This window comes from Dasypus novemcinctus, chromosome 5 (genome assembly GCF_030445035.2).
Source record: "Dasypus novemcinctus isolate mDasNov1 chromosome 5, mDasNov1.1.hap2, whole genome shotgun sequence".
Lineage (NCBI taxonomy): Eukaryota > Metazoa > Chordata > Mammalia > Cingulata > Dasypodidae > Dasypus > Dasypus novemcinctus.
Genome location: NC_080677.1, coordinates 109137290 through 109160625, shown reverse-complemented (window position 1 = coordinate 109160625; position 23336 = coordinate 109137290). Strand labels below are relative to the sequence as shown.

Here is a 23336-nt window from a genome sequence, read left to right as displayed (position 1 = left end):
AGTACCTGCCCTTCTTTCAAGGACCCCCTTTCCTTTCAGGCAACTTTATTGTTGCTCTTCCATTCCTTTTCTCCTTGCTACCTAGCTTGCCCTAAAGAAATATGTTACCTTATCTTCAACCTCCCTTCTTCTTTTAGGTACCACTTATATTTCATTCAAGTGGACTCAGGTCTCTTCCTGAACAGCACTCCTTAGCCATTTCTATCCCCAGTAGCTCCCTCTTGTTTCAGAAAATCTTCAAGTGACAGAGGAATGTCTAAGTATAACTTTAATGTAGCATTTACGTAATATTCATTTATATCTCCCTTTGACAATTTGCCCCCTCCCATATCTTTATTACATGTAGACCTTTCATCTACCATATGTACATAGAAATAACAAATGAAGTTTTACTCTTGAGTTGGTTTCCCAACATGATCTCCAGCACTCACCTCCCGATACTAGGCATCCACTCTACAGACAAACTACGAAGTCTGGTATCAAGATCCAACATTTGATCAGATAGATCCATTCTAAGATTTCACCAGATTTCCCATTGTGTCTCTTTTCCTCATCTTAGCTGCTCCAGTGTCACCTCACCTACTCTTAGCTACTCTTCATATTCCACTGCCTTTACTTAATTTCCAGTGTCTTTCCTTAGTCTTAATCAGTCTAATCTGTGGTCCAGGTATTGAGCTATATCACTCTTCTCAATGTCTGCCAATTTTCTAATGACCCCATCTCTTATGTAGGCTCTTCCACTCTTTTCCTCAGTTTACCCTAGAGAAACATGTTATCTACACAATCTCATTTTTTTCAGCTACCATCTTTATATCATTCTCATAGATTCAGTTGTCTTTTCTTCCACCTTTGTTTCCTCCATGATGTTCTAAATATTACATTTGTATTCTTATTTCAGTCCAGGCTTTCAGACAATTCCTGCCAGTGGTGCATGGCTCAGGTCCATCCCATTTATACTCTTTTCTTTCACTTTATTGATCACACTCATTGCTTCAAATATCATTCAGGCAAAGATTCCCAGATAGCACTGTCTTATGACACCAATTCTTATTTAGTTACTTTCTCTTTGCATTCTTTCTCCTTCTTTGGTTGTAATCTAGCTTAACTCATACTTCTCAACTGAACAGGCATCCAGTGTTCCTCGTTCTAGACCTCATTAATGCCCTTCATTAGCCATACCTTGTATTCTGTACCCCAGCATAACTCCTACCACCTTTCTCCGTTTTTTGTTTTTTGTTTTGTTTTTTGTATCCAGCCTTCATCTTCTCTTCTCTTCTTTTTCTCCCTAGGAAAATTCTGTCACTTCTAGCCAATACTCACATGGCAAGGGAACTTCTAAGAGCAATTCGATGGCACACTACTCCTTGATGTCTTAATTACCCATCATTCTTTCATTTACCATCTCTCTATAGAAGGACTAGATGCAGAATTCCTGTCTTTATATGTGCCTCCCACATAACTTTCACACATTTCCCATATAATAGCAATAATGCATTCTCTGGACAAACTACTCTGACCCTTTCATAAATCAAGCCTAATACCGCTAAAGTTGCCAACAATAGTTTATCAGCATTTATTTTTATCAGCTTCCTTTTAACCTTTCCTATTAATCAAGTCCTTTAACAATTTCCCTCCAAAACTTTAAGAGCTAGCCTACTGCTGCTTCCCATTCAAGTCCTTGCTCCTTACTCATTCTATATACTTCTCATTACAATATGGCCTTTACACTTTGGGATGTGACCAATTAGACTTCTTTTGAGTTCTGCAACAATTCCCCATTCTAGATCTTTATTCCATATTTTCCCTTTCTTGCAGGCACTCTACCACACAATTCTTCCTTTCCTTAGCTTCTGATCTCTCCTTTCTTTCCCATTCCATCACGACTTTGCACCCAGGATGGTGCCTTATCCTTACAATTGATGTCTAACATTTCTTAATGACTCCTTTTCATCCAAAGGCAACTTCATAATTGCTTTGCTGTACATTTCCTCCTTTCTCCCCTATATTTGACTTAAAGAAAAAGCTCATCTTCAGGCTCCCTCCTACCATTTGTATTCTGTTCCCATGAATTCACCACTCTTTTCTAGTTGGGTATACTCCTCATTTTTGCCATGTACTATTCAACTCATTTCCATCTTCCTTGGTTTTCTACACCATAGACTGCATCAATTCCATCTCAGTTCCATCCAGACCTACCTGAATTGCTGCAGTTAGCCTGTTTCAGATCCATCCCTTTTACTATATTGCTAATCTTTTGCCCTATTGACCACATCCTTTTCTTTATTATTCCAGCAAAGCTTTCTGGAATCTTCTCATAACCTCATTTCTTATTTAGTCATGGTCTCTCCTCCAGTGGTTGAGATCTGACAACTTAACAAATTTTCCACTCTGGTACTTGCCACACTGCATGTTCTGTACCCCAACCTAATTCATACATTCTCCGTACTTCTAGCACCCATCTTTTTTCTCATTTTCAGACAATCTTCACAAGCAAGCCTCATTTCTAAGGACAACTTTAACATAGCTCTTCAGGCCATTTATTCCTTATTCCCTTTGGTTATTTGCCTCAATTTGTGACGCTCTCATCTTTATGACAATGGAGTCAGTATTGTTCCCTTGCCTTGAAAGGACTCCTTTTACCCTTTCTCCTCATCATTCAGTGTCAGTCATCCACCCCAGCAATATTGATAGATTGGAGTTCATCTTAAATTCCCTGTAACCTCTCAATATACCAACCAAATCATTTAATTAAAAATTTGCCACAAAGGTTTCTACACCATTATCTCTACTAATATCGTTCCTATTAACTTCCTTAATCTTTTACTCTGTATCACTTACTTATGTAAATGTCTTTCTTTACTAATATGTAAACTTCAACCAGTCTGCAGTAGTCTGTGATCTATCATTGTTACCAGTTTTCTATCTCCTTACTCCAGATCCTCATTTGCCTGTAGCCTCACTGCTTAATCTGAACCACGCTGGTATTCATATAATTTTCTATTACATAAGTCTTTTCTGCCTCTTCATTCTTATTTGATCATGACCTTTTTTCCTACAATAATCCCATCTCTCCCTTCATTTTTTAAAATACTGCACAGTTGGCCCATTCTGGGTCTGTGTTGACTTCCACATCTTTCTTCTTCACTCTGCTTTCACCCTGCAGAAAACTAATTTTTCCATAATCATTCATCAATCCATTTTATAGCATAAAAATTCTATTGTCTGGATAGGTACACTGAGATGATGAGATGATGACTATCATCTGTTTCTAACATACTCTATTGAATTTGTTTGCTCTCTGAATTCAGACATGTGTTCTTCATAGGAATCCCACTGGTGGCTTGAATTAGGCACCATCTAATTTAACTCTAAACTTTCAATCTCCTGACTGTCTTGGCTTACCAGAGCCTATTGGAAAATGTCTGGTATCTGTCATTTGAAATACAAGATATTTCATAATTTGTTCCTAAACAAATCCTCTTTTCAGAACCCGGGCATTAGCAATACCTCTTACTGTTTCCAGACTGCCCCATGGCTTTTCTGAACTCTCCCTTTGTTCATGTAATTTTCTCTGCTTACAAAACTTTTTCATCTTTTGAGATCTAATTAAACTATTTTTTTTTCAGAGATTTTTATGATTTTCTCAGGCAGATCTAGTGTTAATCCTGCGCCTTCACACATCACTCTATTAACACTTGTATTAAGGAACCTATGGTTTTGAGTTGTGATGTCATAACTCTTAGACAGTCAGCTCATGGAGACTGAGGTCATGTCTCAGAGACCTTCTTATCTAAGTGTCTGGCACATTAGCTTATATCCTTTACATGTCAAAAAATGTCAACATGTATTGAAATTCACTATATATTTGGATGGATGGATGGATGGATGGATGGATGGATGGATGATGGATGGAGAGTTTAATGTCAACGCTGACCAGATGAAAGTTTCACTACCCAACCTGTCATACATGGTCTTTATATCCAAGTTTTTTCTTCCTTCTCCTTGCCCATTCCCCATATAATTTTCTGAATCCTCAATTTCTAAGAATTAATGTACTGATAAGCCTTTTCCAGACCATGGATTAGACACTACGTGCCTTTTCTTCACCCATGCTTGCTAAGTTCCCTCCTTCAGACACTCCAGAAAATCCTATCTTCTTCATGAAACTTCACTTTCTAAAAATGTGCCTTCCACCTTCATTTATTACTGCCACCAGTCATTTGAACACATAAAATTGCCCACTTGATTTTTCATTCTAAGACACTAGCTTTACCTATATTAGGACCTCATTATTAACCTACTTGCTGTGGATTACAATTTGACATAAAGCAAGTTCATTCTGGTGATCTGTGGAGCCACTGCCAGTCTACAATCTAAAGACAGTGTTGATATTAAGACTTTAACGTACTTGGTCAACATTAATCTGATGATCTGTGTTACTTTTTTATAACCTTTTTCTCTTTTCTGTTTGTCAGCTTCTAGAGCAGCGGTTCTCAAATTTTTCAATATATAAGCCCTTTGACAGGCAAGCAAAAAGACTCCAAAGTATCTCCCCTGCTGATTTCTTCAGACCAGTACTCATGTCATCTCTTCTGTACTAGTCTAGCCCACAGTGGAGGATAAATTTTTAAGCCATTCTGTGTGAAACTGTCTTATTGACCAGCACTTTACTACCACCGTAGAAAACAGGGCCTGCATCTGTTTAACGTGATAATGTAGAATAAGGTATCAAGCACAGGCAGTACTTTCCTAAGTCACTGATGGAACTTTGTGCTTATGCTACCCATTGCTTCAGACTTGTCTGCTCTTTCCCCTCCAGTTGCATGCACCTTTAGCTGCACCATGAAGTTCACAGTCCGGGACTGTGACCCTAACACTGGAGTTCCAGATGAGGATGGATACGATGATGAGTATGTGGTAAGTTTTCCTGAAAAGAAATTTACTTTGATACCCTGGAACACTGAGTGATTTCTGCCTTGAGATTGAATTTTCCAAGGAATATCTGACACAAACCTGTGGACTTTTTAGTCTTCTCAAACAGATTGCAACAGAGAAGGACCTGGACTAATCTCCCTCTGTAATGGGACTGCATCATGCTAATTACAGAGTTGAGATTTAACACTTCAAGATTAGTTAAAGCAAATATGCTCACCTTTTTTTCCTTTATAATGGGGATAATTAAGAGATGAAAATAATTACATGGTTTTCATTAAGGTCAGTTTTATTTAAAAGTGGGGTGTTTTGTTTTTTCTTTTCTTTTCCTTTGTTTGATTGGTTCAGCAATTTTTAGTTTCCTTATAATATAGACAGAGCATGAACTGAAAAGTCTTCACATGCTAGAGGGAAAATTTTAAAAATAAAAATAAAATAATCATAACAATAATAAAATAACCTATGAGTGACTGCTAAGCTCAGAAGGCACTGTATAGTCTGAACTCAGTGGTTAGCTATGACAACATGACTACTTTGTATCTTAGGGCTGCAGGTGTTGATTGATCTAAGTAAAGCTCTTTCCAGATGTCTTATTTTTATGTGTCCCTTTGCTAATAAGGCCTAGAGCATTACGCTTATCTAGACTACAAAACTTGAACTTTTGTAGCAGAGTTTTTCTAAGGTTCCTGCAAAGGATGTAACACAGAATGGTAAAACTGTCTTACTTCATTCTGTCCTACAAGGGCTTTTATTTACTGATCCCCTCCTTGTTACCCACTAGCTGGAAGATCTTGAAGTAACTGTGTCTGACCACATTCAGAAGGTACTGAAGCCTAACTTTGCTGCTGCCTGGGAAGAGGTAGGAGCCACCTTTGAGAAAGAAGAGACATTTGCCCTCAGTTCTACCAAAACCCTGGAAGGTAAGAACAATTTTGCTATCAGTATATTGCCTGTATAAAAGCTAACAGACAAATTTATCCCAGGAGAACTCCCTTTTTAAAAAAATACCTCATAACTCATTTTTCCTTAATAGGCCAAGTCCCTATCTTCATCATCTAATTGAGTCAACCAGTTTCCATTCCAATAGCTTCCCTCTATACACCACCACCCCACCACCCCACTCTCCCCTACCTCCCAGAATGTACTGGTGGGAAGGCAGATTCCTACACTTAACTTTCCTAATACTGTTACATAAAACTTCCCAACACAGAAGCTGTCAACAACATCATCACATTTCTGGGCATGCAGCCATGTGAGAGGTCAGACAAAGTACCTGAGAACAAAAACTCTCATTCTCTGTATCTGGCAGGTAAGAAGCTTTATCAGATTTTCCCTGTCTTTTGTTTAACAGGAAGGGATGTGGATGGGTATCTCATACCCTATTGTCATATCATCCCATTATGAATTACGATTTGAAGTCCTGTGAAAATGAATGCTTTCTTTTAGCTGTTTAATTAATTTGCATGCTATTCTTAAGTTATTCTTTTAAGATATCTATTTGGCCTAAAATACTTAATTCACTCCCACAGATACCAATACCAACCCCCACTTTGAGTATTCCTAATCAATATAACTGAATACCTTCTATGCACCTGGTATCATGGGATTATAAAAGATTATTCAGAATTTTATGTAGGATTCAATTCCCACCATAAATGCAAATCTCCAGAAAAGCTTAACGGAAAGGAGATGTAGGCAGAACATGAATAAATTTCATTACCCAGAGCTTGTTTTGAGTTCTTAGTATGGTTTTCCTTACTTTTTCCCTCTCAGGTATATACAGAGGTGGCTATGATTTATTGGTGAGGTCCAGGCTGGCCTTAGCAGATGGAGTGACCATGCAGGTGACTGTCAGAAGCAAAGATGGAACACCTGTAGATGTTATCTTGGCTTCTGTTGGTTAAGTTTTTTCTCGGCAAGATGAAACTGATATACACTTCACCGACAGTGGGCTTTAGGCTGGTGGCATGAATTTCCCAGAATCACATTTTTAAAGGTTAATGCTTTCAGAGAAGCAAATTAAATGTTTGTCCCTAAGCCAGCAGATCAAGCAAATGTCTGTTCTTGTGCATGGTTGTTTTTGTTTGCTTGTTTTTGTTTTTTCCTTTTTACTATACTTGTTCAACTTTGGTATGATAGTGCAGCTTTGGGTGACCTTGCAAATTAAACACTATCCTCTCCCCAGCTGCTTAACTTCATTATAGTCTTCAATTTAATGTGTGTCTGAAAACTCCTGGCAATGTTGAAAAATTTTTATCCCAAAGGGTTGGGTGGGAGGGGAAGCCAGAGTCCACTTTTGTCAAAATTCATTTTTATTAATAGAAAATAAACACTTATTCCAGTTTCAAAGTTGTTATACTCGAAGTTGCTAATAAAAAATGAATTTAAAAGAATCATTTAATAATCCTGTTTTGATTAAGACAATGAAACTGTGGCTTAAAAAAAAGAAAGTATTCAGCACCATTTGCTCCTAAGTCTTTCAGAATTTGTTCTTAAAATTTCTGGAACTTTCCTGTCTGAAAGTACAGGAATTGCTGAGCTTCATGAGAAAGCCTCTCTGGGACAACCAATGAGAAGTTAAGCAATCATCGTCAAGGAATCAGTGTACATTCAGCATGGTAACTTGGACTATACAAAGATCCCCTCCCCTCCACTTGAGCTCAGGAGGGACATGCTTCTAAGCACTGAGGTATGAATAGTCAAAGACTGTTATTTGCTCTTAGAATTGGTCTTTCCAGCTAATAACAGTAAATCTCTGGCACAGATTATTGGTTCTTAGTGTCTTGAGATTTTAGGAAATTCTGAAAATAGTTTGGATTTAGTTCAATTTATTCAGAAAGTAAACATGTTTTAATAAGTTTCCTTACTCTGTCAGAGTAAGTGTCTGCTGGTTTAGTATAAAATATGTGTACACATGTAGGTAAATCATAGTCTAAAGCATACTTAGAATATTGCCTTATTTAAAACAAAATCTGTTTTAATGAAATGTGTATAATTAGAAGCAGCTGGTGAAACTAAATCCAAAGTTACGACAAGGGAGACTCACTCTCACTTGAAGCTGTGTTGCTTAGAGCCATTCAAAGGCAACCTCTCTCCTCAATCTTTACTATATGGTTTCAATTGGGGTTAGGCCAGAAATTAACATTTCAGAAAAATCCATAGAAGTGTCTAAAACTGTTTTTGAAAAAGAATGTCTGCCTCTTTCTACATCAGTGAGTAGTAGTGCTCAATCAGAATTTTATAACACAAAGACAAAGTCAAATCCATACACTTGGTAGGATGTTAAAGGAATTGGATGTGGAATATTAGGTCAACCCTTAGAGCTTCTGCTGGCTTTTTACAATATACTGTTCACCAATGTGAGTAAGTGGACTTTTGTGAGAGAATAGCATTTGGTGGCCAGGACCTCTTTTGGGCATTTCTTCCTAAGTGGAATACACAACAGATAAGGAAGTAGGGGAGGCAATACAGGGATGCTACTCTTTCCAGCTCAGAAGGAGTTGATGAAGCCCATATATGCATTCAAGAAGCCCATGGGATCCTCTAGCTGTGGATAGTGGCTAATGTGGTCATCCAGAATCGACATTGTGGACCGCGGCAGCGTTTTCCTAGTGGAAGAGAACAGCATGTAGGTGAACTTGAGGCTGGAGGGAGGGGGAGAGATGTAAGCCAGTGGGAAGCCCCAGTAAATGCCTCTACAGATATACCACACTGAAAGGAACTAATAAAGGGCTTATTCACCTTCTACTCTAGAATTGTATTTTAGACAGATAAACTTACCAATCATTTATGATATGTAAAAACTAGTTTTTAAATGTCCAGGATCAAACAGACAACAACATGAAAATACGCTTCTCTACATTGTAAATGTGTTATGAGACATCAAACAAGTGGGTTATGCAGTAACTCACTGCCCAAGAATAAAGGTAACAAAGGACCTTCCTTACTTCCAGGAAGAGAAGAAAAACAGTATTTGTTTAAAGTTAAATGCAAGCTGTTTATGGCTGGGTTGTTTCCACTAGGGTATATGAAGGTATGGGAACATGCCTATGTGACATAGTCAAGATTTCATATTCCAACACCTTCTGAGTAAGTTCCTAGAGAGAATAAAACAGATTTTTCTCATTCTCTCCTTGCAGTTTGCTCAACTTAGGTCAGGAGTTGGTATTACAATCAGACTAAAGCAAAAATTTCTAAAAAATATATCCCCTTTCATTCCTTGGCTCACGATAGCCTTTTCTTACCAGTACACCTAGGACTGCAGTAGCCATCACAGTGGAAACAGGTTGTATAAATCAAGAGAATATATAACTGAATTACTTGATCTTTACATTTATGTGAAAATAAGATTCCCCAACTCATCCTTTTATGTTTCCTGATTGAAAAACCAATGAGGTCAGAGATGGTGGCTATAGCAACAGCCCAAAAGATGATTCTGTTTACCACTGCCAGGATGATGTCCTAACAAAACAAAGACCTCTGAGGAAGACTCACCTGTACAGCTCCAAAAACTCTGGGTAAGGATTAACAGGATCCAATGGCCCATAGATAAAATGAACTAGGAAAGAAAGAAATGAATTACCAACAGCAATCGCATCCATTCTCCTACCTCCAACTTAAAATTAACTCCCCCTCCAAAAAAAAAAAAAAGGTTTTCTGTAAGTAAACTATGAGAGAAAAACCTATGATAGAAAACCTAGCTTCTTTTATTAAGTGGGCTACAAGGAACTGCTAAGAATAAGCCAGTTTGTTCATTTGGCACATTTTCACCTACATAGAGCCATTCAGTCCTTCCTGTAGCTCTTCTGTGCCCTGGAACAAAAGGAAGAAGCCCTACTCTCAAAATTCTCTTTCTGTAAATCCAAGAGACTATCATTCTGTGAGTCATTTTCTTCAACTATGATTGACCTTTGACATTTTAAATCAATCAATAATTTCTGAGCACTAACTACTATGTGTGGGACACAGGCACTGATTTTCTTTTTTGATCTTTAAGAATGAAGAGACAAATGAGAAGAAACTATCTATGGTTGTATCTTGATTAGTAATGTAAACAGACTTCTATCCCAGCAATTCAGCATTTACTGTGGCAGTCACTGACAATGCACACCACAGATACCAGTTAACTCCCACTCCTAACAGTAATGCCAACTGTCCTTTGCAGCACTGTCACAATGTTCTATACTCTATAACATATGCTACCCCTGTCCCAGATTCGGAATGGGATTGCCAGATAAAATACAGAATGCCCAGTTAACTTTTAATTTCAGATAATTTTTAGTGTAAGTATGGCCTGTGGTATAAGTATGTCCCAAGTATTACTCATATTAAAAAAATTAAAGGTCATTTATCTGAATTTCAAATTTAACTGGGTGCCCTGACTTTTTATTTTTATATTTTTTATATTATTATTTGCAAAATATTGCAAATAAACACTAATTAGGGGTGATAGGAGTTGGAATTTTAGCCCCAGAGTCCTTCAGTTTTCCCATGAAGACATAATGTAGACATACTCACTGGGAATAGTTACAGAGGCAAGAGCTCCCACCCAGCGTCTCCTAAACTTCTTCCTCTGGTTGATGTACTGTAAGAGACTACAGGACAGATAAGTCAGCAAGAGTAGAATCTAGAAACCTTTCAATTATAAGGATTCAAAGACCTGACATGGGCCACAAGGCACTCAATATAAGTTTTCTTAAGCCAACAGCAACCTGAAAAGTGCCCACCTATTTATCATGATTCATATTGCCACTGCCAGGAGATGTACGAACCACCATGTAACTTTGACAGCGGTCACGCCTACTCTCTGTGTACAAATGAATGGCTCTGAGTGTTTACGAGATCTAAGAAGCCTGAAAGTTTATGTGAGTAAAGCCCAGATATGGCTCTACCACACACACCCACACACACCTTTTAACCTGTTTCCTCATCTTTAAAATAAGAGGACTGAACTAGATGATCTCTAAGTTGACCTCTACTTCTAAAATCCTAAATGTAGAAGTTCACGAGCACAAAGCTTTATTCTCCACGCTTCACCTTACCATAGACAAAATGAGGAAAATTCCTCTTCCTAGTGAAAGATGTCATAGCCACACTTTAGAACTCAACCTAAAGTATTCTAATTATTCTGCCTGGCACTTCCAGGACAATTATTTCTGTGAAACATGAACACTCTTAGAATTTGGTATTTACTTTTCAGAAAGGAATATGTGAGGACATTTTAAAAGGGGTGTTAGTTTCTTTTTCTATTTTTCATATTAAAATGAATCTTTGGGGATAATACAGAGGGGTGTGGAAGTAGGAATGGTCTCCTCTAACCCATAGTTCCCAGCTGGTAAAAGGACAGTGCTTCAACTCAAATAATTTTGGATATCACCATATCTGCATTGTTCTGTGAAAACTACATTCTCCTTTGAACCACAGCATGGGGATTCTTTATCCAAGAGAAAAGTTTCCCTTTCCCAGCCCCTGTTACAGCAGGAAAGATAAACAAAAGGAAGAAGTTTATACTTTCAGGGAGATACTAGGCTTCTTTCATGACTATGATTAAACATTTTAAAGCATTTAATATTAGCAAAAGGCCCAAAGAAAGATTTGCAAGGTCAACTGGCCAGTTACAAGCTGTGAGAGCATTAGAATTTGCAGCTATTTATCCAATTTTTTATGCCGTAGGCTTAGGTCAGGGCTCTCACTCTGTTCTTGATTTCTTCTTAGAAAGTACAGGGCATGACTGTTTTTGGTTCAAAAGAAGGACTAACCTTTAGACAGGGAACAAGCCAGTATGAGCATAACAAGCAATTCCTCCTCTTTCCCCATTCCAAAAAAGCCTCTCCAGAAACCAAAGTAAAGGGGTATTTCTTACCTGTCAATGACCAAGTTCCCATCATTGTTGCGTATCCCTGCCCACATGTCCCACAGCTCACTCTCAGAGGGTCGTGTGTATGGCCCAAAGACTGGGGTGAGACTGAAATCAGAGTCCAAAAAGCAAAAAGGTAAGTATAAGCAGAATTCAGAATGTCAAATATGATTGAAACCTCAGAGTAGACAATCCTTCATGGATTTATGGATTCCTTCTGCTTCCCTCGAAAATGCCCAACACGTTTGCTTAAAAATATCAAACCCTAGAATTTGGTCCAGAATTTTAGTGGTAGCAATTTTTCACTCCATGTTTCCATGCCTTCGTCACAATCTTTGACAAAGACTTACCCTCGAGAGAATACAAAGAAGTTCATTAAGCGTGTGAGGATGGGTGACAGCATGCCTCCATCTTTGAGCAGCTATGAAGTAAATGAGGGAAAGTAAAAATCAAGAATCCAGAGAAAGAAGACAACTCATCAAAACAAAAGATTTTATACCAAGAACCAAAAAAAGGGCTTTAGTCAAATCTTTCTCTAATGAAAGGTTTGGTTGTTGGCTTTGGTTTTTTTTTTTTTACTACCTACCTACATTCTTCTCTCATGGAAGAAAAACCTATTTCTAATTCTCTTTAAGATTACATTTCTACAGTTTGCTAACTTACTAAGTTTACAGTAGGATCCCAGTTTGTTCAAACATCATGCTTATCTCACAGATCTTTACAGAGCTGTATTTCTCCAAATACTTGTTGCTCTCTTATTCTAATAGATAATTTTAGGCTTTATATAGAGTCACTTACTGCTTTACATGCATAAGAAAGGAAAAATTAACTTTGTTAATGTAAATTAATGAGGAGAAGGATTATAGCTTAAGATATTTCTTATGTCAGCTCAAATCTTACAACTAAAGATCTATTCAGTGTAGTAGCCAACCTTCTGGAGAAGAAGAGGACGGTGAGTCTCAGGAAATATACCTATAAAAGAAGAGACGCATCTTAGCCATTTACAACAATTTTAAGTCAAACACAACAACTTTACAACTTTAGGTCATTATTCATGACTCTTCATGCTATTCACTGTCACCCTTGGGGCCTTTACTACAAAAAAAAAAAAAAAGAATTACAAATAAAACTTAGCTCTGTCATCTAATTACTTCTCCCAGGAACTCTGTTTTTAACAGATGAAATTATATCCATTTAAATATATATACCATTGGGATTACTTTCCCCATTTCAGAGGTAGAGAAAGGGGAAAAAATAATTTGTATGGTCATCCAGAATGCTAATGACCAGGCTGACTCCCCTTAGCATTTCCTGCCTTCCCTCAAAACAAAGTGTTGTTAATGATTCAGGCTGTGAAAGAAAGCTGAGATCTTTGAGGAAGTGTACGTCCCAAAAATGACCTAGAGTTCTCCTTTTCCATTTCTCTTGAGTCAACAGGAACATCTACTGGGAAAGGGATAGAAGAGTCCTCTCCTAGGAAACAGCTGATCTGCTCTCATGATATTTAGGGGACATTTGGATATGTGTGGGTTTACAAATGGACTCAATGGCAGGCAAAGAAAAAGAAACATCTCCAAAAGGTCTAATGAGGGGTTTGCTCATTTTTAACTGAAATTTAGCATTGCCATCAATTGAGAGTTTAGGAAACAAACCACAATAGTATTAAAAGCCCTGTGACTGGCTTGTCTCAAATATTTTCCTAACATATTGCAGTTGTTGCAGATATCAACTCTAAGTCAATATCACCAGTTTCTTTCATAATCCTCTTTACTTTATTGTTTATATTGAAAAACATTATTCTGAGAAAGGGTCTGTAAACCTCTTCAGTCTACCAAAGGAGTTATGGTGCAAAAAAAGTAAAAAATCCATTCATTTAATTGCTTCTGCTTGCAATATCAATAGATTACCATTTAGATGTCCCTGTGATACCTAAGGGCAGCCCTTCTAGGTTTTGCCCTGCTTTTTACTTTCTGTCATGCAATTACCTCCATTTGAAAGACAAAGACTCTTTATGGTAAGCCGACCAGATCGATTCTGCTTGTACCTAGAAAAGCGGAATGGAGAGACACACGTAACTCAGAGGACTTACACCAATGCAGCAGCAAAGATAAATTCCCAAGAGGGAAAAAGGCTAGAAAGATCCCAGGATCAATTTACTTTTCTCAGGGTTTCAAAAGCTAATGAAACTTACGAATGCTAAAAAAAGTCTATGGCTTCACTAACCTATAGAGCAGCTCCTGAGCAACGATATCTCCATAATCATGAGACAAAAGATTGATCCTACGGTTCTGGAGCCCCAGATGCCGCAAAAGCGCCTCCACAATGCTAGCTTGCTCAAATATGGAATAGTGATGTGGTCTCTAAGGAAAGAAAGCCCGGATATAGAGGGTGAAATCAGGAGTGCACAGCTCTCTGCCACCCTGACCCCTCCATCCATGTCCACCCCCACTCTCACTCCTCAACACTGATCCCCGTGTAAACGCTACTTACCGGTTTGTCACTGAAGCCAAACCCTAAGAAGTCAAGAGCAATCACTCGATGAAACCTCAAGGTCAGACCTTCCCAAATCTACAGGAAAGAAAGGGATGATTTGAACTTTCTGCCCCTGACTCCCACCCCCAACCCTAGCAGTGTAGGAGTTTCATTCCATCTCAGCTTAACAGACTTCATTAAAGGGAACATCTCATGAAACCACCACAGGCCCCGCAGATGATCCTCTAGGAAAGTGTTTATTCCTAGTAATTAATCTCTATTGAGGGAGGGACTTCATCATCTTTAACTTGGCAAATATCTTTTCCAGATTGCAAGAGTTTTTACACCCTTACAGTAAATACGAAACAGTTCTACATTAAATTCTATTTTACTAAACAATTCAAATTTGTAAGAATCTTCTAGGGCTGATGGCAAAATCCTTGGTTTTGGATTTTTTAAGACATAGTAGGAGTTTAAAATCTGATTTTATTACCTTGTACCAATCATAGCTGGAAGTTGGAAAGCCATGTAAAAGCACAACTATTTCTGGACTTCCAACCACACCCACTGAGTCTGGGAAGGAAGAAAGATATTAATTAGGCCAAACCCCTATAACAATAACAATAACAATAGATATTAAAGTCTAAGTAATTTGGTGTAAAGGATAGGAAACCCTGACCACATTAATGAAATGAAAACAATAGATTTCTTTTTAAAATGTAAGCTTATTTTTGTTTTAGGAAAGAACAGGCATTTGATTCTTTATTTTTTCCTTTTAAAATGGATATATATATATCTAAATAGTTGTAAATAGCACCCTTTATGTAAATATATCCCTAAAGTTATTTTGAAAATACCTGAAGGCTGTGTGTTTTCACCTAGGTTTTTTTTTTAAAGCATTTCCCCATTTCTCTCTTTGTTCTGCATTATTACCAATACTAATATGCGTGTTATTTTTCGCAATTAAAAGTAAACTTCAGCGCACTATACCATCACAAACATATAAACTACAAATTCTCTAAGATTATAGCTCCTCTCAAAAATTCTCTTAACATACAGCTCCTCTTCCTACCCTGATGAGCACCTTAACTTATGCTGTTTGCCCACCAATTTTATTTCCAGCAGAGTCCCAATCCAATATCAAAAATATAATACAATTTTTTCAAAAAAGAGTTAATATAGGTATCAACATTTTATGAATTTATAGGACAATACAGGATCATTATATATCTTTTAGATTAGCCAAACTTTTAAACAATAAAATACCTTGCTAATGCTATTGGATTAAAATTCATATACTGTCAGTGGCATGAAGATTTAATAATAAGATTTTCAGAAATAATTTAGTTAGAAACAACTAAAAGGTTTATATATTTTAACCTATGGAATATTATTGAGAGTCCAAACAAATCATTCCATTTATAAGTAGTAAACTTTGAAAATATAAGGAAAAATAAACTACATTCATGAAGATTACTCCACAATGTTAACTCTTTAAAACACTGCAAAACTGGAAACAATGTAAATGACCAACATAAAGAAAATTATATACTCACTTCACAGAATACAGCAAATGAGAGAAGGTCAGGAGCAATAATGAAAAACGGTTTATGACAAACATTTTTCGTTATTGCTCTTGATCCCCGCCCAAAAAAAATCTTTCCAATTTTCCATCTCTCAGTTTCTTCACCTGTAAGATGAGGTTAATGGCACATATTGCCAAGTGCTAGTGTAAAGATTAAATAAAATAATGAAGGTTGAAAACAATATCTGGTATATGGTAATTTATAATTAGCAGTCACAGTAATTATAATTAGCAAATTATTGTATACAAAGGTATAAGGTGAATCACAGTTATGCATATAACAAATGATCTTTATAGAAAACAATTCAATAGAATGAAATTGGCTTTTGGGGAGAAAAAACCATCAATGGTAGTTAATATGAATGCTATATATATTACTTGACACTAGGGGCGCTCAAAAGAGAAAACCAATATCTATGAATGTAAATCAGGCTACAAAGAAAAATTGTATAGAAAAGTATAGTGCTTTTAAGTATTTTTAAGTACCAAGTACTTTTTTAGTATTTTTAAGTGTGAAAAAGTCAGTCTCAATTCCACCTTCCACTCCCATTCTCTTACTAATTCTCACTGAGTTTCCCTCCTATCAAGTTAATAAGGTTACCGTATGGTTGCATTACTATGAACCTAATATATTGTGTAACATATTGTATGATTCGAAAACAAACAAAATTTTATATGTAACCAGTACCAAAAAAAAAAAAAAGTTAACAAGGGGAATTAGTCTATTCCTTCAAGCACACTGCATGGGAAAAAGGGGTCTATCCCCCCATCACCAAAGGACAAAAGAGACCAATGGATGCAAAGTAAGTACCTCAGCCGAAACCTATGTGATCTATATGCAAAAGGTCTTCCAACACTCCTGTTCTTACCTTGGTAGAAGATGCGCAGTCCCTTGTAGGTGAAAAATTTGCCTGAAGACTTCCAAGAGTGAAGAGCAGGGGAAAGCTGAGGAGGTGGGATGTGCAGATACGCAGCAAGCAGGGGCACAGCCAGTAGCCCTACCTGGACCCACCACTCCCTCATCCTGTGGGAAAATCAGAAACCCAGGGTTAGCAGTCAGAGTGAGACTACACTCTTCAACAACAGAAAAACTGGTAAGAATGGGTGGGAAATTTCTGTACCACCAATGACTATCTTGTTCTCATACGAATCATGACACAGAGTTTACCAAAAGAATGTACTTGCATCTTTGCCTGCTAAAGCAATTGCCGTATTTGCTCACCCTTTAATTTTAAGAAAAAACATTATTTTAATATGTAATCTTCCCCCCTCACCCCCACTTCAACTCCTCACCATCTCACCTTGTGCACTTCCCAGTGTCTGCTGAAGAGATTTTTTTTAAAGTATAAAGTAAAAGGTACTGTATACACTTTCATTGACTTGTATCAAGACTTGCAAGGAGAAAAACAATTTCCCTCATATTTTTAACAGCTGTACCACCTACCGATTTCCAACAGTAAAATGTTTAAAAATTTTAAATATATGTATATATTAATTTATCACATGACATTACACAGAGAGCTGCCTTTCTTTTTTTTTTTAAGAGGTACCTGGGATTGAACCTAGGACTCATACTTACGAAGCAGGTACCCAACCACTGAGCTATACCCCCTCTGCCATTTTTAATATTTATCAACCTTCTGACCTAAGTGAAGCTCCATTTAGAACTGCTATCTATATTTGTGCTGAGAAATTGCTCAGGGTAAAGAATCTGTGAAAGTAAGAAGATAGCTGCACTGTACACTCCAAGGTAAGAGGCTTTGTCATGACCCTGGCTAATCCCTTGAAATCAGGGCAGGATAGTACATTTCTGCTTTTCTTAGTAGACTCTTGAGGAAGTTCCCACTTATTCAATTTCTTAGGATTCTTCCCCCTCTAAATAAGTAAATAAATAAGGCAGCACTCATATCCAACATCTTTGGGGGCAATGTGAACAGACAGCAATGGTTTGTTCACCCAACCTTCCCATGCTCAGGACTTCAAAGGTCCAAGTCAATTTACCCACAATGACAAGTGCTAAAAGAAATTTAGAAATGGTTCCTTCTGTTACTAGTATATAACTCTTGAAGGTCACTAAGGAGAGAATTATTCATTGAATGGAACTTCTCTCAAAACAGCCAGAATGGAAATAATACCCTCCAAAACTAATATTAGAGCTGTTAAGGAAATTAGGCTTTATAGGAATAAAGGAAATTAATTTTCAAAGTCCTAGTAAAATGGCTTTGTCCGCATACACATGCTTCCACCATAATATCTGTAGCCTGACCACAATCCCTACACATCATAAACAAATCCAATTCACAAAATACTTTTTTTCTATCTTAAAATAAATCTGTGATTCCACAGTGACAAAATACCCGTGTCCTTTGAAGAACGTCAGCTTCTCTGCTACTTTTTAAGGCATCCACTAGGGCAGTTTTTTTTTCTCCAAGGTGTCGGTCTATAAAACAGACCCAATGATTTGGTTCTACTTTTCCAGTAGCACCAGAAATAATTAGAATGTTGCAGTCTAAATGCAAAAGCTGTATCACAATTTTCACTCCATAATACCTGGGCTACATACCAATTCCTCCTTGAAAGGTGGAATGACAAAAAGCATTAGGTTTGCAATATCACTTTCTCGGAGCTATCTGTCCTATAATGCAGTTCATGCACCTTCATGTTTGCATGGCGCCACTCTTTATCACCTCATTCATTCAGCACAGGTTCCAACGACACAAAATCTGCAATGACTCAGCAGAGAGCCAGGGAGGGGCTACTACGGGAGCACAGCAGGAGGAGCCCCCCGCCCTCATCCCGGCTGGTGCTGGGGAGAAGGGATGGGGAGCCAGCACACACGCCGCTCCTGGACAACCCCCGCCCTCCACACCTTCCCTCCCTTTTATACAAGAACAGGCTCAGGTAGCCGAGTTCAGCTTTAATTATTACCTCGGTAAAAATGCCCCTAACAGCATTTTGGGAATTTTAGTAAGGCAGCAATCTGCAGTCGGCAAGCAAAATGGATTAAACCAGCTTTTTTTTTTTTTAACCAAAATCTCCATTATATGATGAACCATGAGTCAAGGGTAAAAATTCAGCAAACCTCAGTAACAAACCTTCTGGATATCAATCGACCTCTCTAAACTTTAATTTCTTCATCGTGTAAACGGGAAAAATACACTCATCTAATACCACTAAACCCGCCTGCAGAGACGTTACTAACTTCTCTGTAAACTCGCTCGCTATACCAATGCAAAACATTCCTGTGTAACATTGTGGGATACATCGGTCACATCACCCTCCTCACTGGCGCCGCCCATCACCAAAGTATGAAAAAATATTTACGCCTTGTTGATAAGGCACTGCAAATTCTAATCACACCTATGCGATCACTCACGCCAGAGCGATCCCGCGGTCCACAAATCCTACGTCGCGTTTGGGCGATACCAGGGTCCGCAAATCCCAAGTCGCACCGGGGCGAAACCAGGATCTGAAAACCCCAGGTCGCACCAGGGCGATACCGGGATCTATAAATCTTAAGTTGCGCGAGGGCGAGAGTGAGTTCTGAGCGTTCTAACGCAGGAGCAACGGGGCCCCAAGGAGGCAGAGCCTTCCTTTCGGTAGAAAGGAAAGCACACTCCAGGTACTGCGCGCCGCGCACCCCACTGGTTTTCCCTCTACCGCGGGGTCGCCCGTAGGGCGGTCCCGGCGCGGGCGCGCTGCCTTCCCTCTCGCCAGCGGGCACCGCCGTCTCAGGACCGCCGCTCCGAGCCAACGCCAGCCGCGCGCGCCCGCCAGCCGCAGGCGCGCACCCACCTGCGCAGGCGATCTCGGCGCACCATGGCCGGGTCTTATCCCATTCCGCAGGCGCACCGATCCAGAGCGGCAAGGACCGCCGCAGCCCGCAGCAGCGCGGGGCCGGCGGGCTGCGGTGGCGGCAGCCCACGGCCCAGGGAGGGCGGCGCCGCGGCGCCGCAGCCACCCGCCCCCCGGGCGTCCGCTGCGGCTCGGCGCGCAGCTGCCGCAGAGGAGGCGCCTCGTCCGCCGCCCGCGGCAGTGCGCGGGGATGTGCTCGTCGCCTCCGCGGCGGTCTGGCGCCGAGGCGCCGACTTTAAGCCCACCCGCGCTCCGCCCCCGCCCCGCCCACCGTGCCGCAGAACCTTCCAGCCTGTCGCAGCCCGCGCGCCTCCCGTAGCCCCGCCGGAACCAGGAGTCGGGCGCCCCCTCCCACAGTAGCTGCTTCTACTGGGGCATCGCCACAGTTATCAACCCCCACCCAGGACCCCCTCGTTCCGCTCTCTGGTCCCCAACCCTTTTACAAAGATACTCCTCTAGCAAGTGAACACCAAGAGAAAAAACGACAGACCCTCGATACTCCTGACCGTCTCCCACCAGATAACCCTCCATTCCCGCTTAGACCGCCCACAGGCTGCGTAGCCCCGAGGAGCTGCCCCTGAGCCGAGGTCTGCGGGGCTCTGAAGCCTGCTCCAGTCCACCGCAGCTGCCTGGCTTCTTAGTACTATGAGTCCCTACTACTCGTGGGGACAAAGCAGTTATCCACGAGCACTTGGACCCTCCTAAAATCCCTAAATACCGGTAACAACCAAAGATACAACCAAATCGGGAGAAAGCAAGCTCTGTTGGACCTACCAACCGATCCAATTGGCAAATTCATGGAATGGCCGCTACGACGGATCAACAAAGGCAAAAACTTAAGAAAAAGTCTGACTTTTTTTTATCTGGGACCCTCGGCCCGCAGTCTTCATGCCAGGCACGTTTCCTTTGCAGCAGCGCTACGTGGTCCACATGCTAGAAACCACACAGCAGCCCTCATGACACCCACTCCCAGCAAAGAGCCAGTCCTGGCTCCTTTATTTGATTAAAGTGATTATTTAAGACTGAATCATAATGTAAGGGCCCAAGCACTGCAGGAAAGAGGGAAGGATTTTTCTTTTTAGTCCATAGTCCTTTAAAAGTCATCTAGTACGCCTGTGAAAAGAAGAGTGCAGAATATTACACTGTGTCTGGCACATTCTATGGCTACAAACTGAAATTCTAATGAACACGCGCGGGCACAGGCTGCTCTAGCCAGCAAGCCAGCGTAGAGCAGTGCCAGCTCCCACCAGCGGGGGCGCTGCAGGCCTTTTTTCCACTGCAGACTCGACCAGCCGCCTCCGGGGCCTCCCGACTCTGTGCGGCCACTGAGTCCGGAGAGCGCCGGCCCGCACCGACCCCGCAGGCCTCTACCAGTGCTCCTGGTCTCTGAGCGCCCGCCACCTGACAACTAGAGAAACCACCACTGATGAACGTGTCAGCGAAATGCGTGGCAGAATACAAGATGGGAGTTCCACTGGTGTCTGATTAAGAGGGTCATTAAACAAATGCTTCTTGTAGCGCACGACGGTGCGTGCCCCACGATGAACTGGGATTCACAGATGAATAAGAAATGGTCCCTGCCCTAGAGCAAGGTGCTTGCTATCCGGTGAGGAAGGCAGAACTGACGACTTTTTTGTTGTTGTTCCTTTAATTTCCTGCCAACATTTTGTGACAGGTTGGCCTCCACCCCCTAACGTGTAACAAGCCCAAGGATCCTTACCTTTGTACCCCCAGGGCCCGCTGTGGTGCTGGCCACAAAGCAGGCCCCTAATAAATACTGCCTGAATAGGTACAAGAATTTGAGGGCACACAGGGGAGGAAGTAATTAAGGGGAGGGGGGAGAGGTTGTCTAGAATGATGAATAGACATTTACCAGAGACAAAGAACATTCCAGCCACAGGGGACGGCTTTCGCCATTCGCAAAGCAACAGCGGAGGTACAGAATCGCGCAAAGCAAGTCCTGTGGGTTGGAGCGCGGACAGGCCAAAAAATGAGGGTAGAAAGGGTATGACATCCTAAGGAGTTTGGAATTTGTCCATCTATCCAGAGATGTGTTTAAACCCATTATGGCCTAATTGGTTACTTAAAATTTAAATTAGTCCCTTTACAGTCAAGGATTACCTATTTTTAAGTAACAACCAGCACCTTTTAAGGGCTGAATTACTTAAAATTTAAATCAGTCCTTTCAATGCAGTAAAGGATTTCTTACTTTGAAAACAACAACAACCTTTTCATTATGTATTATTCATATTGTCAATGGAACCTGAGCCCTACAAATAATTCCTCCCTTTCCTTCCCACCAGGCCAGAACAACAGCATCCAAGATGAAGGCAATTTTCTATTTAATGAACTGGGCACTGCACAAAGGATCTTATTCTGAAAGTCACAGAACAAGCAAGCAGGTAGTCAGGAGAAAACAGTTTAAGAACTTGAGGATAGGAGCCTGGAGTAGAGGGGCCAGGGAGAGACCTTGAAAAAAAGGGAAATTTTAAGTCTGGCACACATGGGAAACCCTCCTGGGCAGAGTGGCAAGGAAAAACTTCCTTTGAGGAAGGATTGAGGTTGAGATGGGCCTTGAACCCAGAATTCAGTTAGGCAAAGAAAGCAGTCCTGTCTGGAAGAACCTCCAGCATTACGGCAAAGGGTCAGAAAAACACAGACGATACTGAGAGATCAGTTTGGCTAAAGCCAGGAATTTGCTTTCAGAGGAAGAAAATGCCTCTCTTAGGAGCCAAAGAGTTAATGAATCTTGTAAATTTGCCTTACTTATTAACAAAGGAGCTTCCTCCACAGGGAGAATTTCTGGCCCAAAGTATAAAACACTTGGCCAGCCAGAGAAAACACGTAACCATACATAAATTCAAAGTCTGCCTCTGGCTTGCTCTCAATACACAGAAACTACACGTGACCAACAGCACATGCAGCAGTGTTCCTCTTTATCACACATTCCTAGCACATCCCAACACTAGCACAGTTCCACATGAAAATAAAACCTCAGATTTGTGCAAAAATCAATGTCAAAAGCTCTGCTTTTATTATCTCACTGACGCACAACAGCAGTGTGAGATCAGTGGGGCTGGTACCATGGGTTAAATATTCACATTTTTTAACCCCAATTTGAGATCTATAACAGGACAAATATAAGGAATATTTATGGGACAACAGGACTGAACTGGTACTACCACTTTCAAAAGCAGTAACTAGAGATTCAAATAAATTCAAGTTTAGGATGGGAGAAACTTAAACGGCAGCACACGTTAAAATGACTTAGAGTTTTAGTTGACAAACTCAGTGAATCAATGTGATGTGGCTCCAAAAGCTAATGCGATTGTAGACTATAATTACAGAAGTACCCAGAATAAACTAATCCTACTCTATTCTGCTAGTTAGACCTCACAGAAAGTATTTATTCAGTTCTACAGAGCAGACTTCAAGAGAGACAAAGACAAGGATGAATTCGCTCAGAGAAGACCAACTAAAATGAATTGCAAATTATGTTACATCCTTGAAAGTACAATAGCTCCCATATTTTAGGCTCCTACCACGAGCATGGCTCTTCACTCAACTTTTCCCTAATCCTCACAATAACCCAGCTAGATAAGTATTTTCATTCACATTTTTTTCAGAGAAAAATAC

At 40.1% G+C, this 23336-nt stretch overlaps 2 protein-coding genes across 3 annotated transcripts in view; one reads left to right on the top strand and one right to left on the bottom strand.

Moving 5' to 3' along the window:
* COPG2 (COPI coat complex subunit gamma 2) overlaps nt 1–7325 on the top strand; it is a 195533-nt gene extending 188208 nt beyond the window's left edge. For both annotated transcript variants that reach the window (XM_058297360.2, XM_058297361.2), the window contains exons 21-24: nt 4820–4917; nt 5714–5852; nt 6143–6241; nt 6706–7325. In XM_058297360.2, coding sequence (XP_058153343.1) covers nt 4820–4917; nt 5714–5852; nt 6143–6241; nt 6706–6836 — 467 coding nt within the window. In that variant the 3' untranslated portion in view covers nt 6837–7325. The remainder of the gene's footprint in view (nt 1–4819; nt 4918–5713; nt 5853–6142; nt 6242–6705) is intronic.
* On the bottom strand, nt 7227–19912 carry MEST (mesoderm specific transcript). Its single transcript, XM_058297362.1, has 12 exons — nt 19641–19912; nt 16715–16869; nt 14754–14833; nt 14279–14356; nt 14012–14148; nt 13774–13832; nt 12720–12760; nt 12139–12209; nt 11795–11896; nt 10450–10526; nt 9427–9490; nt 7227–8540 (listed from the first exon to the last, which is right to left on the bottom strand). Exons 1-12 carry the CDS (start codon nt 19664–19666, stop codon nt 8423–8425), a joined length of 1008 nt encoding a protein of 335 aa, XP_058153345.1. The 5' UTR covers nt 19667–19912; the 3' UTR covers nt 7227–8422.
* Between the last annotated feature and the right edge of the window lie 3424 nt (nt 19913–23336).

Coding starts and splice junctions, on each gene's coding strand:
- MEST (XM_058297362.1), bottom strand. CDS start 19,666: ATGGTGCGCCGAGATCGCCTGCGCAG. Junction 14,149..14,278: donor TTGGCTTCAGTGACAAACCG/GTAAGTAGCGTT, acceptor TTCTTTCCTTAG/AGACCACATCACTATTCCAT. Junction 10,527..11,794: donor GGGAACTTGGTCATTGACAG/GTAAGAAATACC, acceptor TCTGTCCTGTAG/TCTCTTACAGTACATCAACC.